At 37.8% G+C, this 27,182-nt stretch overlaps 2 protein-coding genes and 1 long non-coding RNA gene across 4 annotated transcripts in view; 2 read left to right on the forward strand and 1 right to left on the reverse strand.

Annotated features, from left to right (window-relative positions):
* The window catches only part of CLCA4 (chloride channel accessory 4), a 36,831-nt gene extending 35,589 nt beyond the window's left edge, over positions 1 to 1,242 (reverse strand). The window contains exon 1 of the mRNA XM_077120380.1: positions 802 to 1,242. Within this exon, the coding sequence (XP_076976495.1) occupies positions 802 to 960 (159 nt within the window). The 5' untranslated portion in view covers positions 961 to 1,242. The remainder of the gene's footprint in view (positions 1 to 801) is intronic.
* The window catches only part of LOC143650077 (uncharacterized), a 132,515-nt gene that overhangs the window by 65,584 nt on the left and 39,749 nt on the right, over positions 1 to 27,182 (forward strand). The gene's annotated exons all lie outside the window — the stretch shown is intronic.
* On the forward strand, positions 17,629 to 18,877 carry LOC143650076 (etoposide-induced protein 2.4 homolog). Of its 2 annotated transcripts, XM_077120395.1 has the most exons (2): positions 17,629 to 18,433; positions 18,528 to 18,766. In XM_077120395.1, the coding sequence occupies exons 1-2, from the start codon at positions 17,746 to 17,748 to the stop codon at positions 18,641 to 18,643; spliced, it is 804 nt and encodes a 267-aa protein (XP_076976510.1). In that variant the 5' UTR covers positions 17,629 to 17,745; the 3' UTR covers positions 18,644 to 18,766. The 2 variants fall into 2 exon arrangements, with proteins under 2 accessions (XP_076976510.1, XP_076976509.1); XM_077120394.1 differs by having other exon boundaries at positions 17,636 to 18,877.

Here is a 27,182-nt window from a genome sequence, read left to right on the forward strand (position 1 = left end):
ATCAGTTTCTGATATTAAACAAAAGCCATGCAGGAGGGTGCAAAAGTAAGTATAAGGACACAATAGTGGAGGACTTGAATAAAAGGAAGCTAATAGACACTGATGTCAGGGTCAAGGGAAATAACTCCTGTGACTGTAATCATCAAATCTTAGTCCCAACATGGAATGTTACATTTGGAAGAACCTCAGAGTCCTCTGCTCAGTCCTAGAACATTTCTTTTCTACATCTGCACTTACCTAGTGAACTAATTTATTCTCCTGGCTTTAAATATCCTCTACACTCTGATGACTCCCTAATTTTTATCTCCACCCAGATCTACCTCTGAATTCAGGTTCATATCTCTACCTATTTGGATATCAAATAAGCATCTCAAATTCAAAGTGTCCCAAACTAATTCCTAATTCCCTTAATCCCTACGTTTACACTTTAATTACCTATATCCTCTGAAAAATATATATTCCATGAGATCAGGAACTGTTTAATTCACTACTGTTCCCCCTGGCATGTAGTAAGCATTCAATAAATAGTTTTTAAGGAATGAATAATCCAGGTTCTCATTTGCAGATGAAGAAACTGAGAACTGGATCAGCCATGTGCCTTGTCTTCGGTATGGTGGTGAGACAGGTAGACCACTGTCTAGAGCCTCTGTCTCCAGTGCCCATTCCAGTACTGCCTGTACAGCACCCTGCTGCTTTTAAACTTTCTGGAGCATTCACAAGTTTCAATAATAATTATTAACCATTCACGTTTTCTTCTCCAGAATCGAACGAAGCAGTGTTATAATCCCCTTTCTCCCTTACCTTTATTTGCTCAATTAGTTCCTCATCTTCTGGCAAACCAGGGTCAATAGCAATGATAATGTCTTCATAGCCATTGTTGTTCAGTCGAACAAGGGAAGTACTCACCCCCTGCAGCAGGTATAGAACTAAGAGGAAAACAACATTTTTGAAAAACTGCATTGTCACTCTTTAGTTGTTCTTGATCCAAACGTTGGTATGTTCAAGAGCCTGTCCTGAATCTTCTCTTTCTGCGTGCGTGCATATATATGTATGCTCCTATACGTTATAGCACTGGCTGATAACAGGATGTATAAAGTGTTGCAATCTTTCAGCAACCCTGTGAAATGAAACACACAGACACACAAGACGTATGAGACAGACAAGATGACTGCAGCCCCAAAGAGCTCCAGCTGCTTTATTTTATATCATTTCTTATAGCTCTTTTGCTGACCAAACCTGTTTCCCAGTATATTACTTCCTTGTTCTCTTGTTACTTTCAATCTAGCCTCCAGGATATCTGGGTAGCAAAAAGGGATCATTCCATATTTTGTGCGTGAAAGTAGGAACAAAGCAAGTCTGTTTGCAGAACATGTTCTTCCGCTCACCCCCAGATAAGGCTCATGGCCAGGAGCTCACTGTTTGCAGTAGACCTCCTCAAGGCCAAGGCCAAATGAGGTCTTTGCGTGTGCGCGAGATGGCCTTGAGTAACCTTCATAAAGGTCAATGTTATGTATTGTGGAATTTCAGTGTACAGTCATTTTATTGTATATTATTGCAAAAGTGATAAAGAAGCACAGTAGAAATCGGATCTTTTTATAAAATACATTGTACATTTTCCACTTCACTTGGGAAACTTCTTATATACTTGCTAATTCTGGTGAATTCCCTACTTAAAGACGTATCCTTAATATTTCCTATCGATGGGAATATGAAAATTAATAAAAACTCATAATAAAATTTATAGAAACTGTAATGCTAGTACTGTTCATCAGTGTTACAAAGCAATCGAATTAGTAGTTAAGGTATTTACCAAGAGTATAAATCATGGAAAATAATGTAAGATTATTAAACATAAGTAATACCAAATTAAAAAAAAAAATAACACCAAATTGTGGAAGCTGGTTCAGAGGCCTAAATTAAAGAATTTTAAGGGCTTCAGTAAATTCAGGAAGCATTGATAGAGTCAGCTTATTAGAGTTTAAATTAAAAAAAAAAAATCCTGCCCAGTAATGAAGAAACAGAATTTGTGTTTATATAAAAATAAAATTAAAAAATCTGATCATTTACTGGTTACTACTCAGGCAAAGAATGAATGATATTAATAGATTATATCCCTTGAGTGCTTACCAGAGCATGTATTTCCTTGTTTAATCCTCATTACAACTCTCATCATATTGTGTATGGGGAAACTGAAGCACTCAAAGGTGAAATAACTCGACAAGATCACACAGTTAGTAAATGTCAGAGGAAATGACAGCATTCTAACTCCAGAGCTAAGGTACTTAATCACTCCACATTTAGGCAAAGTTGTTTTATAAAGAAAAAAAACATAAAAAGTTAAAAAGTGGGGTTAGAGGAATGAGGGTGGGGGGTACTACCAGGCTGGGTTAGGAATTGAGATGGTAAATCCAAAACGTTTAGTTCTAAAGCAAAAGGACCAGGACTCATCAGGAGCCCAAAAGAGAACCGAAAATTTAATAACAGAAAAATATCCTTAAATGAAGAGCGCAGCCAGGAGAATAGAGATTCGATTCTGAACAAGTAAGATCATCAAGATGGAGGCTTCATCACTCATGCCCGGACTGAAGCCTCCAGGTGTAGCATCCCACACCTTCCTTCCATTTCCTCAGAAATATTATGCAGTAATTGTGCATCCATAGAATTAATAAATTGTGCAAGATAATAGGATGGAGCTATTAACACTGGCAACTCCAGGGAGGCCATGATTACCTAGAGCACGTAGGGGGGCTGGCTGTTAACAAATGCCAACCATGCAGTCTGCCCTTTCTCTTGGATGCTGTCCTTTTCTGTTGCTTCCTACCCCTTCTTGAATTTCAGCTTTGTGGCTTCAGGCCAACCAAGTACATTCCAAGTTCATGAAATATGTGCTCAGGAAATTCTTTTGCTTCTTAGACTGTGTGAATTAATGAATGATTATCATTTTTAACAAAAACATTAACCTAATATCATGCTAAACAGAAGTTTGCCCAAGGCCTTTGGAATGCCTGAGAAACCTGGGGGACTGATTCTCCTACAGACTTTGGGGAAGTATCTAGGTTATTTTCAAGAAACTCCCAGCAGAGGAATTAGGAAAAGCTTCCTCTTCAGGTAGTGGGCACTTGGAATAAAGTGAAAACAAACAAGTATTTATAACTCTCCTCTTGTCCTTGTTCCTGTGGATACATAAAAACGTGATGCCTCATGGAACCTGAGATAGGATCTCCCTTGGAATTTGAGAAAAATATTACCTTGATTTATTTGCCATTTATCTCTCTTGCTGACTTTCCAACACTCTTTATAGAGGGAAATGGGGAGCTGTTTTCATACCCTCAGAGCAATCCCCACACATAACTAGTTTGCCTCTTACTGAGTTCGTATCTGCTGGCCAGGATACATTGGCCACTGTCTCCATCAACCCAACCTCAGGTAGATATTCTGGGCAGAGCAAGTAGGTCCAGACTGACTGGAAGTCAGGCAAATAGGCTCACTGCTGCCACTTTGAAGGGTTGGGTTTCTATTTCTATTTCTGGGATAAGGAAGAGCTTTGAAAAAAATTTCAGTTTTTATGTATTCATTTTAGTGTATAAAGAAACACTATATCCAACACAGAAAACCTGTGATTTCACATATATTATTGTTAAAATAATCTAAGTTTTTTTTTAGTGAGTTTACTTAAAGTATAATAAAATAATAGAACGGGTGTACACAGACATGACAACAGTCATGAAGTTCGTGAGTGCAGAGTAGGAAATTTTCTGATCACCTGAAAGTCTTCCCTTCAACATCTGATATTTTAGGCAGGTCAAAATTGCTAATGCTGGGACCAGTCAGTACCTACAGGAAAATGTGGTAAGGACCAAACTGATAGGCATTTTTAGCTATCTTAATGAAATATAATCTATTAGGATTAGTTTAATAACTAACCCACTGCTTTTTGGTTATTATTGATGGTTTGCATATTACTTCATTAATTTCTTCTCTTACAGTTAGTCTTTGATTTTACTCATTTTAGGTTTATAATGTACTCTTTCTAGTTTCTCAAGTTGATTGGTTAGCTAATTGATTTTATGTATTTTAATGTTGTTTAATAATACATACTGAAACACATACACTGAATACTATTTTGGCCATGTCTCACGGTGTCCTTGAATATCATAGACTAAATTTCAGATATGGTTGTATTAATTTTTTTTGTTTTTTTTTTGGCATGGGCAGGCACCAGGAATCGAACCCAGGTCTCCAGCATGGCAGGCGAGAACTCTGCCTGCTGAGCCACTGTGGCCCTCCCTGTATTAATTTTTATTTCTCTGAATATAAAATCTCTAGGTTTATATGTACAACACTAAAAATTGCTAGTTATTTTATTTTTTGCAAATGTAATTACTATGCATTGTCTTTATCCTTTATTCAACTTTCCAAACTACAATTTTAGTTAGATCTAGTTATCAAACCATAATTTTTTTTTTTTTTTAACATGAGCAGGCACCAGAAATCAAACCTGGGTCCTCTGGCATGGCAGGCAAGCATTCTTGCCTGCTGAGCTACCGTGGCCTGCCCATCAAACCATAATTTAAAAAAGGGCAAAGTTGATCGAGTTTTCTATCATTTGGTTTGGACAGTTGGGGTGAACGTTTAGGATTTTAGGGCAATTTATCTTTACTGCATAAATAATTCCCTATCGTACTCTCCTCTTTCCTCAAATAATCATTTTATTTAATTGGCTACAATAAGCACATATTTGAATGAGTGCCTGTTTTTTGGCCACTAGGTGTAAACTTGGGAGTGGCATGGTGGGGAGTGTTAAAAGTCCCAATTGTGACTTCAGGTCAAACCATGTATGCTAGTTTTATTTTACCCTTGATCATCTGCTGACACTTTATTCCAATTCAATTTCAAATTCTAAAAGGGAAATAGTTGGGATTTTTTTTTTCCATTTTCAAAGTCCCAATCCACTAAAGAGAGAACAATTTGAAATCACATATTCTACAATCTTTTACATTCTTAAGACATTCCACCATTAAGGGTTTCTCAGTGGCCCCTTTTCCTACTTTGCACTCAGTTTTTCCCCTTTCCTCTTCTCATTTTGTGTTTCTGATCCCTCCTTTCTGGGATTAAGTCTCTGGAAATCCAAATACTTTTTCTTCTATTCTATAAAGTAGTTTTCAGTTCTCTCCTATTACTATTCCCAAATTTACATATTCAAACCTACCATGGAGCCCATGGTGCTTATGGTTATAAAGAGCCACATAGTTTTGCATAAATAAAAGAAAGTACACCTTCCTCTAGGCTCTCAATAGAGGGTTGGACTGTTGGAGAGGATTCATTTTTTTCCTTTTTTTTTTTTTTTTTTCGGGTACATAGTTCAGGCATCAAACCTGGATCTCCGGCATGGAAGGCAAGCATCCTACCACTGAACCACCCGTGCAACCTGAGATGATTCATTTCTTTCTCTCTGTTAAAGGAACTGTATCTGTTGATCTCTTTACAACAATTCTAATGTTAGCTAGAATATAAAAATCTTGACTTTCAAGAATTTTCCCTATCATACCTGGGCAATTTGGCAGCTTTTTGACAAATTACTTACTTAGTCAATAGTGTCTCCCAACTCTAGTTTATAGTGCATACCACCAAATAATCTTATATAAAATGTCACTTTCAATTTCTCAAATTCATCAAGGGTTTATCATTACCTTGGCACAATCCTTTACTTGCTATTCAGAATTCATCATTGTCTGACTCCAAATGATTATTTCCAGTGTTATGTACCAACACTACCTATAATAGCTCTTCCCTTCTAATCAAAATGATCTTCCCAAATTTTGCAAAAAATTATTTTTACTTTCCACTATTATGCCCTTAGTCACAGCCATTTTTTCAATTCCATCTTATTCTTCAATATCCAGCTTACATTCTACTTCCTTATGAAGCTTTCCCTGACCAATCCAGCCTGTTATTTCCCTTCTCTGAGCTTCTCTACCTTTTGAACCATACAAGATTTTCTATACAGGAAATTTTCCCGATTTCAGGATTTAGGAGTTGAAAATTTGAATATTCACATAATAGAACATCAGTGCCAAAGGTTGCCTTAGAGATCATAAAATTGAAACATTGATTTTATAGATGGGAACACTGATGTTCCAGGAATATAAGTGACCTCATGGCAAAAATTCAACTGGAAACTCCTGACTTTTAGCCCGGTGCTTTTTCTGTGTGACTTCTTTCATTATTTCCTCCTTGGCCAGTGCTGCACCAGCTCTTCCTTTTCCTGGCTGTTGCTTCTACTGTTTCTATTTATGAGCGCCCTGTTCCCAAGGCACTCAGTTTTTTTTTTTTTTTAGAAGTTTTAAGGGTAGCAGATGCTACAATAATATTGTAACATGACTCCTAAAATTAAAAAACTTCTCTTCATGCAATCAGAAGAATTGAAAGAACTACAAGGAGAAAATCCTTTGAATAAAATTGCTCTGAATGGAAATTTTGTCAAAAAATTTATTTCAGGGTGGGCCACAGTGGCTCAGCAGGTAGAATTCTCACCTGCTGTGCTGGAGACCTGGGTTTGATTACCGGTCCTGCCCATGCAAAAAAAAAAAAAAGAATTTATTTCAGGAGCAAGTACTTACAGGTTCACCTTTTCACAGTGATCTTTAGAATCCATTCTTTAAAAATAGAGAATTCTTTAAGTATTAGAACTGATATTTATTGAGCACCTATTCTATGCCAGACATTATGATAGGTACTTTACATTACCTAAGTTAAGTTTCACAATCACTCTTTGAAGTAGGTATTCTTAGCCCTTTCTTACAGATGGTGAATCTGAAACTCCAACATGTTAAGTAAATAGTTCAAGTTCACACAGTCAGGAAAGAGGAGGAGATGGGATGTGAACCTATGATGTGTCTATGCCGTGCTATGGGTAATTGCCTATTGGTGACTTTGGGATATGGTAGTGGACATTCTTGGTACAGTGCCCATATATCTTCAGATCCCTTTTACTGTTCCTCTTTGTCTCTCCCTCCTGTTTACTGTACTTTTGCTTCCACTGACCTATACTTGTAATTCTTCCTTGGAGGGTGATTCTAACTTCTTTGCCCATTTTTGCAGAGAGCCAGAAGCCAATAACCAACAGGTGCAGTTGCTTTGTCTCAAGTAGGAACAAGTTTTGAGGTATAATACACTGGAGATCCTCTGTGTAATCTGGTTGACTCCATTTCTAAGGGCCTTTGCCTGTAATCAACTTCCAGTTTGGCTTCTTCCCTTTCCCTGTCCTGCTTACCCTGTTTCCTTACCATCTCTTTTCTTGGAGCATTTCCTTAGTAAATCACTTGTACACAAATCTTTGTTTCAGGGCCTGCTTCTAAGGAACTCAAAAGTAAGATAGGAGTCATGTCTCAACCTCTAAAATAATATTTATTAAGCAGTCACTATATGCTAAACACTTTACGTGTTTTAATTCATTCAATCATCTCAACAACCCCATGAGTAGCACCATTTCTTATTTTACAAATGAGAAAACTGAACCTTAATAACTTGTGCAAGGTCACCCAGCGAGTAGATGTAACAGCCAGGCTAAATCTTGGTCTTATTACAAGCCATAGTCATATATCTTCACTAGGCATACATCATTTCCCCTGCTAAGGAGGCCGATTCATGGTAGGCCAAGTATCTATCTGAGAAATAATAATAAAAACAAATATTATAATTCCACTTAAAATGAAATTCTCACATATTTTACAATTTTCTTTTCCTAACCCAGAAGATCTAGATTTTTGTAATTGAAAACAAAAACCTCTCCTGGGCAGAACATATTATGTAACAGGACATAGTCTTCAGATTATTACCTTAAGTATTTATGGAATATTTACTTTATGATAAGATCGGAGGATAAAACTGCTTGCCCTTAAGGAATCCACAATTTAGTGAAGGAGGCTGACACATGAAGGCCTATAAGGTAGTGTGATAAATACCATAATAAAAGTTTATAATAGCAAGCAGAAAGGAGCAAGGAATTTTGAGTCAGAGGTAGTGATAGAGTTAGGGAATGATGTCATTTAAGTGGGGTCTTAAAGAATGAGTAAGATTTAAAATTTTTATTTTATTTTGTTTTACTTTATTTTATATTTTATTCTGAAGAAAGAATACATTCCAGAGTTGTGCTCTATAAAGGCTAAAACCACAGAAGTAGAAAACAGCCTCTCTATCTTTCCTAATGAAAATTCCAACATAAAACCTAGATCAGAATGTACTTGCTCTAGAGTACAGAATAGCAGTGCTTCTTTTTCTGATGGGTTACCGCAGTGGGCCGAATTCACTATTCTCTTTATAATAACCTAAATTATTTTACAATTAGGGTGTTTACTCCCAAGTGGTAATTGTTTATATTCATACTGATATTAAATGTGTGACTCTAAACTGAAGTTTAAAGTTTTCAAATGTTAACAATACCAAGATGAGAACATGGAGATGTTCATGGAAGCACTGGTAAAGGGAAGTGATTTCCAACCTATGGATTGAGACCCTCAGGGGGACTTGAATTTATTGAGATGAGTATTCAAACACATCTGTATATGAGCATCCCTTTTCCAAGCTACAGATCCTAGAACTCTTGTCTTGTGGAACAGCAATAAAAGAGTGGTGCTGAATATAAGGGTTTAGAGATGTGTTGCCTGAGTTCAAGCTCCAGCTTCACCATTTAGTAACTGGGTGAACTTGATTAAGCTAATCAGCTTCCATTTTCTCCAGTAGAGATAACTGTTATTATTAGGCTAATAGCCATGTGTAAAATAACACAGTTATTATTACGTATGTGGGTTTGGGAAATGGATCCCTGGCATTCATTTGATACAAAAAAATTTTTACTTGAAAAAGTTGGGAATTACTTAATCTATTGTAGATCTTTGCTTATTCAAAGAAGTTTATATCAGTTTGGATTATTCTGGTCCTTTGCCCCTCCTACTCCATTTTCTCTTAGTTTTTTTGCGCTTACTTCACACATTAGTCCCTCTAGCCTATGTGTATTCATTAGGAGTGTTTTCAGTTATAAAACCTAATTTGTTGTGGCTTAAATAAATGTGGTGTATTTGCCTTACAAAGCAGTCTAGCGCTGGTACAGTGCCTTAATGATGGCATCAAGGATACAGGCCTTTTCTATCTTTTTTCTCCATCAACCTTGAACTGCTGGCTTTTGATTCATGATCACAAGACAGCTGCTTGAACTATAGGCAGCATGTCTATGCTCTATTCAGGAGAAAGAGGGATGTGATAGCTCTAACAATGTCTGTCCTTTTATCAGAAAAGCAAAAAAAAAAGCCTCAGAAGATCTCACCAAAAGCCCTGGAAGATTTCTATTTCCATCTAATTGGCCAGATGTTCTGATTGTGTACATCCTGCTATTCAAAGGGTAGTCCATGGACCAGATGTGTTGTTATCAGTTGGATACGTGTTAGAAATGCAGAATCTCAGGCTCCACTCCAGACCTGCTGAGTCAGTATTTGCATTTTAACAAGATTCACAGATGAGGCACATGCTCATTAAATTTTGAGAAGTTCTGGTGTGCGCTGTATTGACCATAGTTAGTCATCGTAGAGTTTGAATTAAATGCAAATGTGTTCTTAAAAATCACCTTTTTAGCAAGATAAACTAGGCTTATGGTGGCAGCCCTGGCATGCACATACTCTTTCATGCTTGATCTAAATTCTTTGCTAGGTATTCACATTTTTGTGTTTCTTTCATAGGCATGACTTTGTTCCTGGTATTCATGTCTTAATATGGCTTTCCAATTATTCCTATTAAACCTCTCAGATGCTTTCCCTTTTTCTTGTTCCTGGCTGACTTTTGCCACCTAAGATATGGGTTGGGGAAAAGGAGTTCCTTCAGTGAACTATTTATTCAAAGAATTACTGATTGGCCTGTTTTTCTTGATTCTACTTTCATTCTACCTATATGTACATCAAAGTAATAAAATTCAAAGGTATTATTGGGCTTCTTATGAAATATATTGCTTTTTACATTGGGTTTTCCCTCTCGATAGAATGCAAAAGTTTAGCATCTGTTACTGTGACTTTCAGATATTTTATTTGGAAGTCTGTCAAAGTTCAAATCAATTTTAACTTTCTTTTAGGCAACATGCTTTTCACAAAATACTGGTCAATCAAATACTTGCTCTTTTATTTTTAAAAGTTTGTTTTCTTAGGATAGTGATTGAATAGCCTATACCTCTATAGAAAAAAACATCATAAAGTAATAATGACAATAGCATAATACAAAATGTTTATATATTTACCCCTAGAGTCTAAAAAAAATGTAATTGAGAACTAATATGTTTCTTCATTAAAATGTTGTCAATTCTTTTTTTTTTCTTTTTTCTGGTTAGCTTTTTTTTTTTTTATTAATTAACAGAAAAAAAGAAATTAACCCAACATTTAGAAATCATACCATTCTACATATGCAATCAGTAATTCTTAACATCATCACATAGATGCATGATCATCGTTTCTTAGTACATTTGCATCGGTTTAGAAGAACTAGCAACACAACCGAAAAAGATATAGAATGTTAATATAGAGAAAAAAATAAAAGTAATAATAGTAAAAACAAAACAAAACAAAACAAAACAAAAACCTATAGCTCGGATGCAGCTTCATTCAGTGTTTTAACATGATTACTTTACAATTAGGTATTATTGTGCTGTCCATTTTTGAGTTTTTGTATCTAGTCCTGTTGTACAGTCTGTATCCCTTCAGCTCCAATTACCCATTATCTTACCCTGTTTCTAACTCCTACTGGACTCTGTTACCAATGACATATTCCAAGTTTATTCTCCAATGTCCGTTCACATCAGTGGGACCATACAGTATTTGTCTTTTAGTTTTTGGCTAGACTCACTCAGCATAATGTTCTCTAGGTCCATCCATGTTATTACATGCTTCATAAGTTTATCCTGTCTTAAAGCTGCATAATATTCCATCGTATGTATATACCACAGTTTGTTTAGCCACTCGTCTGTTGATGGACATTTTGGCTGTTTCCATCTCTTTGCAATTGTAAATAACGCTGCTATAAACATTGGTGTGCAAATGTCCATTTGAGTTTTTGCCCTTAATTCCTTTGAGTACATTCCCAGCAATGGTATTGCTGGGTCGTATGGCAATTCTATATTCAGCTTTTTGAGGAACCGCCAAACTGCCTTCCACAGTGGTTGCACCCTTTGACATTCCCACCAACAGTGGATAAGTGTACCTCTTTCACCGCATCCTCTCCAGCATTTGTCATTTTCTGTTTTGTTGATAATGGCCATTCTGGTGGGTAAAATGTTGTCAATTCTTGCATGGAGTTGCCTGGAGACCTGTATAAAACTTTCGAATAACTAAAATGTTAGAAAGTTAATATAAATAGAGAGGTAATAGGATCAAATTAACTACACAATTAACAGGGGGACAAAGACTATTTTAAGTGTTAATACAATAAGAAAAAAAGTGAATTTTATATATTAAACACAAAAAGTCAAGTATTTTAGCACTTCCATATTAGTATGAATAGACAAAAAGAGTATTGTCTTGTGGGAAATATTCCTAACTCATATGACTTCAAAGTTTTCCTTCAGCTTCAGATTCATGAGCAGTACAAGATTCAGAGAAGATTTAGAGTAGCCAGAAAGATAAGAACTGGGCCAAAAAAATAGGAACTTAAGAGGATGAAAGTTTAACAAAACAAAACAAAAAAGATCTCACATGTTTAAGTTGATAAATTGAGCACTTACCACAGGATTCTTTTCTTTGTTAATTTTCTTGTCTGAAACTGGGACTGCAGATAGTTCAGCAAATGCTTGTTGAGCCCCTACTGCCTATAAACCAGAAACCGTGGTAGATCCTAGTGATACAAAAATCAGTAAAACATAATCCTTGAGTTTAGTGAAGTCACAGATTAGCATGGAAGTAAATGATTGCAATTTAGTGGAATGCTATATATACTAGAAACATGACTGGGTTGAGAATGTATTCTAAAACCAGACTGCCTGAATTTGAATCCTGGCTTTATCACTTTCATCAACTGTGTGATCTTAAGCAAGCTGCTCAATTTATTTATGCTGCAGTTCCCTCATCTGTAAAGGGAGTAGAGTGGGGTGGGGCATAAATGGCCCCTATGTCATAACGTTGTTGTGAAGATTAATTGAGTTAATTTAATAAAATGTTTTGAATGGTGCTTGGCACATGGTAACTACTTGTTAAATCTAGTGAACATTGTCATTGGCATTGTTCATAAGGCAGTAGTAGAAATTGAATATGAGGCAGGGATTTTGTCTTTTTATCCATTTCTTAAATTCCCAAGTGCTTAGGAAACTACCTGATTAATTAAGTAAGTGCTTAATACATGTTTTATTTGAAAGATAGGAGACTGGGGCTCAGAACTAGTACAGAGATGAGAGTTTAGGGTCAATAAAGTAGGAGGTTTGAGAAATCTCTACCAAACAGGGTTTTGAAAGATGACTATGTTTTCCATACACTAATGGAGGACAAGCCTTCCTGACAGAGGGGACAGTATTGTAGCCATGAAGGTGAAATAGTATCAACTGTATGGGGAACAATCATTAATTTGGTATTGTTGGACTATAAAGGATGAGGTGAGAATGGCCTGTTATGAAGCTGAAGAAATAGTGAAGTTTATTCAACAAGGATTGATTTAATAATCATTATATGCCTGACACTGTGCTACATGTGAAAAGTATAATAGTGACCATGACACAGTTCTAGTGTTCAAGAAGCTTACGTGGAAGACCTGAAACACCATGCACTAAAATTAGACTTTATGACATCAACTGTAGAGCTGATAAAGGACCTTGAAAATGTTTAAGAAAAGCTGTCACCTGCTTGGATTGTATTGATGAACAGAACTCTGGTAGCAGACAGAGGATGGACAGGGCAGGGGCTCGGGTTTCTTGCTGTTGGTGCTGCTTAAGAGGGCACTTAAAGAAGAGGTTTCACTTTAATATAGACAAAAGAGAATATGTCCTAAATTAAGGTGGTGTTGGTGGGAATGGAGAGGAAGAATATAAATTTGAAAGGTAATTACAGATACGTTTTCTGGGACTTGGCGACTGATGGTAAAGAAGAGTAGGAAAAAAACTCAAAGGTAACTCTCAGCTTTCTGGCTTGACTAGCTGGATGGAGAGTTGGGTCTCCTTTTTGCCCCCATCGCTCAAGGAAGGAAATTAGAATAAGAGGAGGTTAGGGAATGGGAGGCAGAAACAAATCCAATTTTGGACATGCTGAGTTTGAGACATCAAAGGGACATCTAGGTAGAAAAGGCCTGTAAAGGACTATACACATACACAAGTACACTTTAGTACTTGAGTGAAATTCTTATAAACAGAGATGTGACAGCAATCATACTAGAATATAACATTCATTTATACAGCAAATGTTCATTCGGCTCCTTTGATAAAGCAGGCTCTGTGTTCATGCTGGATAGGTGAAGTCCTTGCCAGTGGATATGTGTGGTGTCTTGGCTCTGGTTTCCAAGTCTAAACATCTGTAAATCAGGATTAAATATGATACGGAAAGAGGCTTGTCTTTTAAAATAAAATAACTCCAGTCCCACTGTATTAATGTATCTCTGTAACATATTACCATAAACTTATATTTAGTTGTTTGAAAAGATAACATTTATTATCTTGCAGTTTTGGAGGTCAAAAGCCCTAAATGAGTCACATTGGGCTAAAATCAAGATATCAGTAGAGCTATGTTCCTTCTGGAGGCCTTAGGGGAGCATACGTTCCCTTAATTTATGTAGATTTTGGAAGGTGCCTGCATTTCTTGGCTCATGGCCTTTTCTTCCATCTTCAAATTCCTCTCTGTCTCCCTCTCACCTATGCTCCTGTCAATGTGTCTACTTCTCTGCTCTGACTGACTGATTCTCCTGCCTCTTTCCCTTGTGAGGACTCATGTGCTTGCATTAGGCCCACGTGGATAATCCAGGATAATCTCCCCAACTCAAGATCCTTCATTTACTCACGTCTGCAAAGTCCCTTCTGCCATGTAAAATAACATATTTGCAGGTTCTGAGGACTAGGACTTGGGCATCTTTGGCAGGGGTGAGAGTGGGGTGGGGGCACGACATTGTTTTGCCTGCCACACCAACTTTTATTTGTACAGTTCAAATTAATTTTGATGTTATTCAACGTCAGCATTTGCATTCCTCTCCAGTTTGTCATGAAAATTACTTACTTGGCTCTCCAAGCTGTAATCTGATATATGTCACACCCAAAGAAATCTTCCTTTGACCTCCAACTCCGCAGAAATCTTTCTCCTCTGAATTACCAGAATGCTTCTGATCTTTTGCATGAATCATAACACTAGTGAATTATTTAGTCCACTTGGTTCCAACAAATCGAAACATTTTAAATTGGCTCAAGGAAGTAAGTGGAAGTTATTGACTCAGGGAAGCCAAGAAAGGACTGAAAAAAGAAAGTGTGGGAAGGTCAGGATGTAGCCGCAACCAGAGACTTAAACATTCTCTCTCTTTCCTTTGTTTATACTTTCCTCAGAATCATTTTCATTCTCTCTTATGACAAAAACAGAGCCAAGGACAGGAACTGAATTTTATATTTTAAAGCTTCTTCCACTAGAGAGGAATTGGCTCTCAGTTTCTTTGGAAAATGCTTTGATTGGCCTGGGCTTGAATTATGCACACATCCTTGGAAAAATCAATCGGATGTTAGGGGGATGAGATACTATGATGAACTCATCTTTGGTCAGATGCCAATCCCTGAACCAATCAAGTGTGGCCAGAATGTGGAGGAACATGTAAGAAAAATATAGCTTCCAAGGTAGTAGAGATCTGGTTGAAGGAGGCAATACCCATCCTTGCAGAAAGACAATTGACTAAAATTACCTGTTATCATCTTTATACATGTCTTATCTCCCTAACAAAATATTAAGTTGATTTGAAGCATCGATCATGCCTTATACTTTCCCCCTCTCTTATAATTAAGGATTTAAAAAAGTATTTAAAGGTTGCTTGACTACTCATTGATTGATGGCTGTGTAAAACATTGATTGGTTGATCCCTTGTTTGATTGATGGTTGTAAAATACACTGGATGCCCATTAAGACAGAGGAGAATCTGCTAGGTTAGAAATATAGGAACAGGCTCTGGTTCTATGTAGCTACCCTCTAAGTTTCTGTTTTAAGAGCTATCAAATGAGACTATTAGAGTAGAAGATTTCTAAGATCTTATTAAGCTCTAAAACTTTACTAATTTCATCAAGATCACATTCAATTCTTATATCATCAATTACCAATTAACTATAATTTTTTTTCTTTTTTACATGGGTAGGCACCGGAAATCGAACCTGGGTCCTCTGGCATGGCAGGCAAGCATTCTTGACTGCTGAACCACCGTGGCCCATGCAATTAACTATAATTTTGATCCCAAGTTAAAAATTATTATTTTTCAATGCTGAATTCTTAAATTGTAGTCAGACTCTTTCTGATATAGACCCAGAATCTATTCACATGTGTTTCTTTTCAGCTGCCAGCTTCCCTCTTTCAAGTCGTCCATATACGCTGGTCATTTCATTTTTGCTTCTTTTCCCATAAACAGCAGAATCAAGAGGAAAAAAATAAAGGTAATCATGGGTGAGCATCATTGAAATCTCACAGATCACTTTCTACTATCTAAAATTTGGAAAGGGACCAAAGTTTTGTTCCCTGATTATTCTTTACTTTTAATCTTAACTGGGTCTTTGCCTTCATTATAAAGCTTAGAGTTATAAGAACTGAGTTTAGACTGGAATTTTCCCTTAAAAAACCAGTACCTCATCTAACAACCTCCTTCTCACGACATTAAAAGAAAATGTAGTAGGTTCTTAAACAAGAAGTTGACGATTTTATTTCTTTTTTTTGAAGGGAAACAAGAAATATTTTCTCTTTTAACTCAGCTCTGCTTGTGGTTCTGGGAAATCTATGGGGGCAGGGAATCCAATTGTTTGTTCTAGGCAGTTGTTTTTACTTCTTAAAATCTAATCTAGAAAGAGAAGAGGGTAACCCAATGCTACTGGTCCTTTTAACTCATGTCACTCTTTCTTTAGTAACAAAGGTCCTTGATTCGTAGTTCTCAGGGAAAATAATAACTTCTGGACAGGAATGCCTTCAAATGCTTCCCCTCCCACTTCAAACATACCTTTATCCCTCTTCTCAAGCCTCCCTCAGAAGAAATCAATCATTTGTCTTTTTAATTCTCCTGCACTTGTGCTCTTTATTCCCTCCAGTACCATAAGGATGCAACATTTGTCCCCTCTTTTCTGTATCTCCCTCTCTACTGTCTTCCTGCTTGTCTCTACCCTTTCAATAGCATCTAAAAACGATAAAACTTTTTTCATATAAAAAAAGAAAACTCCGTATATTGTTTAATGAATAATTTGAAGTCCTTATCACTTAACCTCTCTGTAATACTCAATATTGTTAATTCCCTCTTATTTGAAACTGCCTCTTCTTCTTGGCTTTCATGACACACTCCTTATTGTGTTTCTAACGCTCTGGCTGCTTCTTAGACTTGGTCACAATCCCTCTTTTTCTAACTCTCTTAAATATTGTTTTTTTTCTCCAGTTTATTCTTGACTCCTTTCTCCTCTCCCTTTCTATACTCCAGTTGGTGTTCTCACTCCCACACATGGCTTCACTTATCACCAGTGTACTGTTGACAGTCAGCTACACATCTAGCCCAGACTTCTCAAAACAACCCTTGGTGCAACAATGTGCTGATTTGAAAGGATGTATGTGCCCTAGAAAAGCCATGTTTTACTCCTAATCCCGTTTTGTAAAGGCAGCCATTTCTTCTAATCCCTATTCAGCATTGTATGTTTGAAACTGTAATTAGATCATCTCCCTGGAGATGTGATTTAATCAAGAGTGGTTGTTAAACTGGATTAGGTGATGACATGTCTCCACCCATTTTGGTGGGTCTTGATTGGTTTATTGGAGTCCTATAAAAGAAGAAACATTTTGGAGAATGAAGGAGATTTGGAGAAAGCAGAGAATGGTGCAGCACCATGAAGCAGAGAGTCCATCAGCCAGTGACCCTTGGAAATGAAGAAGGAAAACGCCTCCCGGGGAGCTTCATGAAACAAGAAGCCAGGAGAGAAAGCCAGCAGATGACGCTGTGTTCACCACATGCCCTTCCAGCTGAGAGAGAAACTGACAGTGTTCACCATGTGCCTTCTCACTTGAGAGAGAAACCCTGAACTTCATCAGGCTTCTTGAACCAAGGTATCTTTCCCTGGATGCCTTTGACAGGACTTTTCTATAAACTTGTTTTAATTGAGACATTTTCTCGGCCTTAGAACTGTAAACTAGCAATTTATTAAATCCCCCTTTTTAAAAGTCATTCCATTTCTATTGCATTCTGGAAGCTAGCAAACTAGAACAAACAAGCAATGGAATAATACCTGCAGTGTGTTGAAAGAAAAGAAAAACCTATTATTTTAAATAATCATTTACACATTAGAATGAAGTAAAAATAATGTCAGAACTACAAGGCCTCTGACCACTTAATACACATGTTAAAAACACTCTTGGAGGAACAGCCCCGCGGGAGCGGGCGGCCGGTCGCTGCGAAGCCGAGCGAGCCCGCGACGGGCGAGGGGCCAGGCCGGGGCCGGAGTCCGGGGCGGTGGAGCTGCCGGGTCCTTCATGATGAGAGATTTTGGGGTTCTTCTCCCTCTGTGTTGTTGGTAATTTGGATGGTGAAGAGATGGCTGACAGTGTCAAAACCTTTCTGTGGGACCTTGGCAGGGGAATCAAAGACTCTATCTGGGGCATTTGTACCATCTCAAAGCTAGATGCTCGAATCCAGCAAAAGAGAGAGGAGCAGCGGCGGCAAAGAGCAAGTAGTGTCTTGGCCCAGCGAAGAGCCCAGAGCACAGAGCGGAAGGAGGAGAGTGAACCACGTATTGTTAGAATTTTCCAATGCTGTGCTTGGAATGGAGGAGTATTCTGGTTCAGTCTCTTCTTGTTTTATCGAGTGTTTATTCCTGTGCTTCAGTCAGTAACAGCACAAATTATTGGTGATCCATCATTACATGGAGATGTTTGGTTGTGGCTGGAATTCTTTCTTACATCAATTTTCAGTGCTCTTTGGGTGCTCCCCCTGTTTGTGCTTAGCAAAGTTGTCAATGCCATTTGGTTTCAGGATATAGCTGATCTGGCATTTGAAGTATCAGGGAGGAAGCCTCATCCATTCCCTAGTGTCAGCAAAATAATTGCTGACATGCTCTTCAACCTTTTGCTGCAAGCTCTTTTCCTCATCCAGGGGATGTTTGTGAGTCTCTTTCCCATCCATCTCATTGGCCAGCTGGTTAGTCTCTTGCATATGTCCCTTCTCTACTCTCTTTACTGCTTCGAATATCGCTGGTTCAATAAAGGAATGGAAATGCACCAGCGTTTGTCAAATATAGAAAGGAACTGGCCTTACTACTTTGGATTTGGTTTGCCCCTGGCCTTTCTCACAGCAATGCAGTCCTCATACATTATCAGTGGCTGTCTCTTCTCTATCTTCTTTCCTTTATTCATTATCAGCGCCAATGAAGCAAAGACCCCTGGCAAAGCATACCTTTTCCAGTTGCGCCTCTTCTCCTTGGTGGTCTTCTTAAGCAACAGACTCTTCCACAAGACGGTCTATCTGCAGTCTGCCCTGAGTGGCTCAACCTCTGCAGAGAAGGTCTCTTCACCACATCCATCGCCTGCCAAATTGAAGGCTGCCTCAGGCCACTGAATCTCTTGCCATCCAAAGGGGGTGGGTGGGATTAGGAGGAGGCTGTGGCAGATCTTTTTCCTGTTCACTTCCCCTAATGAGGGAGGGTGGGACCCGCTCTGCCAGGGGCCTTCTGCATATCCTCTTCTCTCTGAGGAATTGGAATTTTGGTCTCTGGTGCATGTAAGCCAGACTCTCCTGACACCAGTATGTGGATTTTTAAAACCACCGTGAGTCTGAAAGGACCACAGGTTTTTCTGCAGCTATTTTCTAGCATTTGCCAGCCCCTGTGTCTGGATTGATTTGAATACTTTGTTTTTCTTCCTGTGCCATTTACCCTCCTACCTCCTCTTCCTACCTTCCACCACCCTCGGATGAATGGATTTGTAAATTTAGCTGTTGTAATTTGTGAATTTGTTATTTTTGTTTTTTTCTGTGAAGCACATACATCAGATGTGGGGGTAAAAGAATTGTTCCCCATCACTCCCTTTATAGCCATCACTGTCTTGTTTCTTGTAACTCAGGTTATTGGGTGCTGCGAATAGGAACTGACGGGGTAAAACACATTATACCTGTGATTATTTAGCTTTTTTCTGTCATTTTAAGAGACTAAATGTAGGGGATGGGGTGGGCAGGGTATCAAAAGAACTGTACAATTTTAAAATATCACAATTAAACATGAGCTGGTTTCCCATAAAAAAAAAAAAACACTTGGAGGAAACATTCCTACAAAAAGTAAATGAATACAAAAAGAATCTATAAGAAATGGGGGGAAAAAACTGTTAATAGAATCAGTTATCTAAAAAGCAATGAACAGCAACAACAAAATCATCCATAATGCATAACTGAAACTTTAGAAAATAAGGACACGAGGAAGGTTGGTGCTGGAGTCCAGAGGTAGACAAGAACCTGCGAAGGCACTTCTGTTGGAAATGAAGGGGATAAGGGAGTGTGTTAGGGGCCCCTAGAGAAACAGAACAGATTTAATGTAGGAATTTGACTCATGCAGCCATGCAGGTTGGTGAGCTCCAAATTCCACAGGAAGGCTGCAAGTTGGAACCACCAATGAAAGTGAGGCTGAATTGCCTAGAAGAAGCTGGCTGGTTGAAGTAGAGGCAGGAGTCCTTATTTCTGACCGAAACCCCCAGTTCTGGCCTTGAGACTTCTATCTGATTGGATAATGAGACTCCCTTCATTGCTGAGGTCAGCTTTCCGTTGTTGATTGTAACTGTAACCAACTGACTATAGATGCTGATCTGTGAAATACTTTCTCAATAACAACAGACTAGTGCTTGCATGACCAAACAACTGGACACTGTAACCTGAAATTAACCGTCACAGGGAGATAAAGGTATTCATAAGCTTAGGAATTCTATTTCTATAGGAAATAAATAAATGAATAGTGAATGTATGAATGGGCCTTAGTAAGTTGAGATGACAGTCACCAGAAGTCTAAAAATATAACGTGTAATTTCCCGAACCAGCAGTATAAAATTCATTCTATTAAATGGAAGTTAGGAAAGGAAGGTAACAGAAGAAACAAACAAAGGAAATATTTTAAATAGAAAATGTTAAAGATGATGGCAGAAATGTCAGAAATAACTTCTAATAAATAATTAAATCTGTGAATTTTTAAAACTCTTCATAAAACAGTGACTCTAGCTGAGATTTTTAAAAAGAAGCAATAATGCTGTCCTTAGAGACACATTTTTTTTACATTTTTTTTATTAATTAAAAAAAGAATTAACAAAACAATTAGAAATCATTCCAATCTACATGTACAATCAGTAATTCTTAATAACATCACATAGTTGCATATTCATCATTTCTTAGTACATTTGCATCGATTTAGAAAAAGAAATAAAAAGACAACAGAATAAGAATTAAAACAATAATAGAAAGAAAAAAAAAAAAACCTATACCTCACATGCAGCTTCATTCAGTGTTTTAACATAATTGCATTACAATTGGGTAGTATTGTGCTGTCCATTTCTGAGTTTTTATATCCAGTCCCGTTGTACAGTCTGTATCCCTTCAGCTCCAATTATCCCTTCTCTTTTTTTTTTTTTTTAATTAACGGAAAAAAAGAAATTAACCCAACATTTAGAGATCATACCATTCTACATATGCAATCATTAATTCTTAACATCATCACATAGATGCATGATCATCATTTCTTGGTACATATGCATTGGTTTAGAAGAACTAGCAACATAACCGAAAAAGATATAGAATGTTTAAATATAGAGAAAAAAATAAAAGTAATAATAGTAAAATCAAAACAAAACAAAACAAAAACCTATAGCTCAGATGCAGCTTCATTCAATGTTTTAACATGATTACTTTACGATTAGGTATTATTGTGCTGTCCATTTTTGAGTTTTTGTATCTAGTCCTGTTACACCGTCTGTATCCCTTCAACTCCAATTGGCCATTATCTTACCCTGTTTCTACCTCCTGCTGGACTCTGTTATCAAGGACATATTCCAAATTTATTCTTGAATGTCTGTTCACATCAGTGGGACCATACAGTATTTGTCCTTTAGTTTTTGGCTAGACTCACTCAGCATAATGTTCTCTAGGTCCATCCATGTTATTACATGCTTCATAAGTTTATCCTGTCTTAAAGCTGCATAGTATTCCATCGTATGTATATACCACAGTTTGTTTAGCCACTCTTCTGTTGATGGAGATTTCGGCTGTTTCCATCTCTTTGCAATTGTAAATAACGCTGCTATAAACATTGGTGTGCAAATGTCCGTTTGTGTCTTTGCCCTTAAGTCCTCTGAGTAGATACCTAGCAATGGTATTGCTGGGTCGTGTGGCAATTCTATATTCAGCTTTTTGAGGAACCGCCAAACTGCCTTCCACAGTGGTTGCACCCTTTGACATTCCCACCAACAGTGGATAAGTGTGCCTCTTTCTCTGCATCCTCTCCAGCACTTGTCATTTTCTGTTTTGTTGATAATGGCCATTCTGGTGGGTGTGAGATGATATCTCATTGTGGTTTTGATTTGCATTTCTCTAATGGCCAGGGACATTGAGCATCTCTTCATGTGCCTTTTGGCCATTTGTATTTCCTCTTCTGATAGGTGTCTGTTCAAGTCTTTTTCCCATTTTGTAATTGGGTTGGCTGTCTTTTTGTTGTTGAGTTGAACAATCTCTTTATAAATTCTGGATACTAGACCTTTATCTGATATATCATTTCCAAATATTGTCTCCCATTGTGAAGGCTGTCTTTCTACTTTCTTGATGAAGTTCTTTGATGCACAAAAGTGTTTAATTTTGAGGAGTTCCCATTTATTTATTTCCTTCTTCAGTGCTCTTGCTTTAGGTTTAAGGTCCATAAAACCGCCTCCAGTTGTAAGATCCATAAGATATCTCCCAACATTTTCCTCTATCTGTTTATGGTCTTAGACATAATGTTTAGATCTTTGATCCATTTTGAGTTAACTTTTGTATAGGGTGTGAGAGATGGGTCTTCTTTCATTCTTTTGCATATGGATATCCAGTTCTCTAGGCACCATTTATTGAAGAGACTGCTCTGTCCCAGGTGAGTTGGCTTGACTGCCTTATCAAAGATCAAATGTCCATAGATGAGAGGGTCTATATCTGAGCACTCTATTCGATTCCATTGGTCGATATATCTATCTTTATGCCAATACCATGCTGTTTTGACCACTGTGGCTTCATAATATGCCTTAAAGTCAGGCAGCGCATGACCTCCAGCTTCGTTTTTTTTCCTCAAGATGTTTTTAGCACTTTGGGGCACCCTGCCCTTCCAGATAAATTTGCTTATTGGTTTTTCTATTTCTGAAAAATAAGTTGTTGGGATTTTGATTGGTATTGCATTGAATCTGTAAATCAATTTAGGTAGGATTGACATCTTAACTATATTTAGTCTTCCAATCCATGAACACGGTATGCCCTTCCATCTATTTAGGTCTTCTGTGATTTCTTTTAGCAGTTTTTTGTAGTTTTCTTTATATAGGTTTTTTGTCTCTTTAGTTAAATTTATTCCTAGGTATTTTATTCTTTTAGTTGCAATTGTAAATGGGATTCGTTTCTTGATTCCCCCTCAGCTTGTTCATTACTAGTGTATAGAAATGCTACAGATTTTTGAATGTTGATCTTGTAACCTGCTACTTTGCTGTACTCATTTATTAGCTCTAGTAGTTTTGTTGTGGAATTTTCCAGGTTTTCGACGTATAGTATCATATCGTCTGCAAACAGTGATAGTTTTACTTCTTCCTTTCCAATTTTGATGCCTTGTATTTCTTTTTCTTGTCTAATTGCTCTGGCTAGAACCTCCAACACAATGTTGAATAATAGTGGTGATAGTGGACATCCTTGTCTTGTTCCTGATCTTAGGGGGAAAGTTTTCAATTTTTCCCCATTGAGGATGATATTAGCTGTGGGTTTTTCATATATTCCCTCTATCATTTTAAGGAAGTTCCCTTGTATTCCTATCTTTTGAAGTGTTTTCAACAGGGAAGGATGTTGAATTTTGTCGAATGCCTTCTCTGCATCAATTGAGATGATCATGTGATTTTTCTGCTTTGATTTGTTGATATGGTGTATTACATTAATTGATTTTCTTATGTTGAACCATCCTTGCATACCTGGGATGAATCCTACTTGGTCATGATGTATAATTCTTTTAATGTGTTGTTGGATACGATTTGCTAGAATTTTATTGAGGATTTTTGCATCTGTATTCATTAGAGAGATTGGTCTGTAGTTTTCTTTTTTTGTAATATCTTTGCCTGGTTTTGGTATGAGGGTGATGTTGGCTTCATAGAATGAATTAGGCAGTTTTCCCTCCACTTCGATTTTTTTGAAGAGTTTGAGGAGAATTGGTACTAATTCTTTCTGGAACGTTTGGTAGAATTCACATGTGAAGCCATCTGGTCCTGGACTTTTCTTTTTAGGAAGCTTTTGAATGACTAATTCAATTTCTTTACTTGTGATTGGTTTGTTGAGATCATCTATGTCTTCTTGAGTCAAAGTTGGTTGTTCATGTCTTTCCAGAAACCCATCCATTTCATCTAAATTGTTGTATTTATTAGCGTAAAGTTGTTCATGTATCCTGTTATTACCTCCTTTATTTCTGTGAGGTCAGTAGTTATGTCTCCTCTTCCATTTCTGATCTTATTTATTTGCATCTTCTCTCTTCTTCTTTTTGTCAATCTTGATAGGGGCCCATCAATCTTATTGATTTTCTCATAGAACCAACTTCTGGTCTTATTGATTTTCTCTACTGTTTTCATATTTTCAATTTCATTTATTTCTGCTCTGATCTTTGTTATTTCTTTCCTTTTGCTTGCTTTGGGATTAGTTTGCTGTTCTTTCTCCAGTTCTTCCAATTGAACAGTTAATTCCTGCATTTTTGCCTTTTCTTCTTTTCTGATATAGGCATTTAGGGCAATAAATTTCCCTCTTAGCACTGCCTTTGCTGCATCCCATAAGTTTTGATATGTTGTGTTTTCATTTTCATTTGCCTCGAGGTATTTACTAATTTCTCTTGCAATTTCTTCTTTGACCCACTCGTTGTTTAAGAGTGTGTTGTTGAGCCTCCAGGTATTTGTGAATTTTCTGGCATTCCGCCTATTATTGATTTCCAAATTCATTCCTTTATGATCCAAGAAAGTGTTGTGTATGATTTCAATCTTTTTAAATTTGTTAAGACTTGCTTTGTGACCCAGCATATGGTCTATCTTTGAGAATGATCCATGAGCACTTGAGAAAAAGGTGTATCCTGCTGTTGTGGGATGTAATGTCCTATAAATGTCTGTTAAGTCTAGCTCATTTATGGTAATATTCAGATTCTCTATTTCTTTATTGATCCTCTGTCTAGATGTTCTGTCCATTGATGAGAGTGGGGAATTGAAGTCTCCAACTATTATGGTATTTGTGTCTATTTCCCTTTTCAGTGTTTGCAGTGTATTCCTCACGTATTTTGGGGCATTCTGGTTCGGTGCATAAATATTTATGATTGTTATGTCTTCTTGTTTAATTGTTCCTTTTATTAGTAGATAGTGTCCTTCTTTGTCTCTTTTAACTGTTTTACATTTGAAGTCTAACTTGTTGGATATTAGTATAGCCACTCCTGCTATTTTCTGGTTGTTATTTGCATGAAATATCTTTTCCCAACCTTTCACTTTCAACCTATGTTTATCTTTGGGTCTAAGATGTGTTTCCTGTAGACAGCATATAGAAGGATCCTGTTTTTTAATCCATTCTGCCAATCTATGTCTTTTGATTGGGGAATTCAGTCCATTAACATTTAGTGTTATTACTGTTTGGATAATATTTTCCTCTGCCATTTTGCCTTTTGTATTATATATATCATATCTGACTTTCCTTCTTTCTACACTCTTCTCCATACCTCTCTCTTCTGTCTTTTCGTATCTGACTCTAGTGCTCCCTTTAGTATTTCTTGCAGAGCTGGTCTCTTGGTCACAAATTCTCTCAGTGACTTTTTGTCTGAGAATGTTTTAATTTCTCCCTCATTTTTGAAGGACAATTTTGCTGGATATAGGAGTCTTGGTTGGCAGTTTTTCTCTTTTAGTAATTTAAATATATCATCCCACTGTCTTCTAGCCTTCATGGTTTCTGCTGAGAAATCTACACATAGTCTTATTGGGTTTCCCTTGTATGTGATGGATTGTTTTTCTCTTGTTGCTTTCAAGATCCTCTCTTTCTCTTTGACCTCTGACATTCTAACTAGTAAGTGTCTTGGAGAACACCTATTTGGGTCTAATCTCTTTGGGGTGCGCTGCACTTCTTGGATCTGTAATTTTAGGTCTTTCATAAGAGTTGGGAAATTTTCAGTGATAATTTCTTCCATTAGTTTTTCTCCTCCTTTTCCCTTCTCTTCTCCTTCTGGGACACCCACAACACGGATATTTGTGCGGTTCATTTGTCCTTGAGTTCCCTGATACCCTGTTCAAATTTTTCCATTCTTTTCCCGATAGTTTCTGTTTGTTTTTGGAATTCAGATGTTCCATCCTCCAAATCACTAATTCTATCTTCTGTCTCTTTGAATCTATCATTGTAGGTATCCATTGTTTTTTCTATCTTTTCTACTTTGTCCTTCACTTCCGTAAGTTCTGTGATTTGTTTTTTCAGTTTTTCTATTTCTTCTTTATGTTCAGCCCATGTCTTCTTCATGTCCTCCCTCAATTTATCGATTTCGTTTTTGAAGAGGTTTTCCATTTCTGTTCATATATTTAGCATTAGTTGTCTCAGCTCCTGTATCTCATTTGAACTATTGGTTTGTTCCTTTGACTGGGCCATATTTTCAATTATTTGAGCGTGATCTGTTATCTTCTGTTGGCGTCTGCGCATTTAGACAGATTTCCCTGGGTATTGGATCCAAAAGTTTGGAAGATTTTTCTGTGAAATCTCTGGGTTCTGTTTTTCTTATCCTGCCCAGTAGGTGGCGCTCGTGGCACACGTTTGTCTGCGGGTCCCACCAGTAAAAGGTGCTGTGGGACCTTAAACTTTGGAAAACTCTCGCCGTCCGGGGGGTTCGCTAGCCGAAGTGGCTTGAGCCAGCCCAGGGTCCGAACGCAGGGAGGGTTGCTGGTCGCCGCAGCCCGGGAAAGAGCCCATCCAAATTTCCTAGTCAGCCCTGGGCGACAAGCGTGGCGGGAGGGCGCCAGCGGCAGCGGCCCGCCCGGGAGAATGCACGTTCCCCGGGAGTCATGGGTTGGAAGGGGCCTCCCCCACCCGTCACCATTCTCCGCGGCCTGGGGATTTCTGATCCAATTCTCTCAGTTGGTCCGGGGGGGGGCTGCGCATGGTGTGGGTGCCAGCCGCCTTGGTTTCAGGGGATCGCCTCTCCAATTCTCCCAGCCGGCCCCGGGAAGGGGGAAGGGAGTAACTCCGGCCGCTTCCCACCCCGCCCGGTGAGGCCCGCGCGCCTCGGCGATCTCACCCGAGCTGCTTCTCTCAGCCAGCCAGCCGTTCTTGGATGGGGTACGCTGTCTTTTTTATCTCTGTTGTGGCTTTGGGCGCTTTCTGTATCGTTTCTACTCCCCTAGTAGCTGTCCTGGAGAAGAAACTAAGATCCGCGCGTCTTACTAAGCCGCCATCTTCCAGGAAGTCCCTTAGAGACACATTTAACGTGATAATATTAAAATAACTACAAGATTATCTACGAGCAACAGAAAATGTAAGATAGGTGGGATATTTGTAATAGGTAATGGAGAAGACAAAAATCATTGGCCCTGAAAATTTAATGTCTCATATTATAAGTTATGTATAGCTAAATGATTGCAATCTCTGTCCTATCAGTACTTGTCTCTCTCATCCCATTATATTTCATAGTGCTCTTTCTAAATACAAATATGATCTCATCCTACGACAGTCATTTTATAATTATTCATCATTGCCTAAAGGACCAAATTCAAGACCTTTGGTGTGGGTGTGAT

The sequence above is a fragment of the Tamandua tetradactyla genome, chromosome 11 (genome assembly GCF_023851605.1).
Source record: "Tamandua tetradactyla isolate mTamTet1 chromosome 11, mTamTet1.pri, whole genome shotgun sequence".
Classification (NCBI taxonomy): Eukaryota; Metazoa; Chordata; class Mammalia; order Pilosa; family Myrmecophagidae; genus Tamandua; species Tamandua tetradactyla.

What these genes read in the sequence shown, in the direction of transcription:
- LOC143650076 (XM_077120394.1), top strand. Translation starts at nt 17,746, where the DNA reads ATGGCTGACAGTGTCAAAACCTTTCTGTGGGACCTTGGCAGGGGAATC.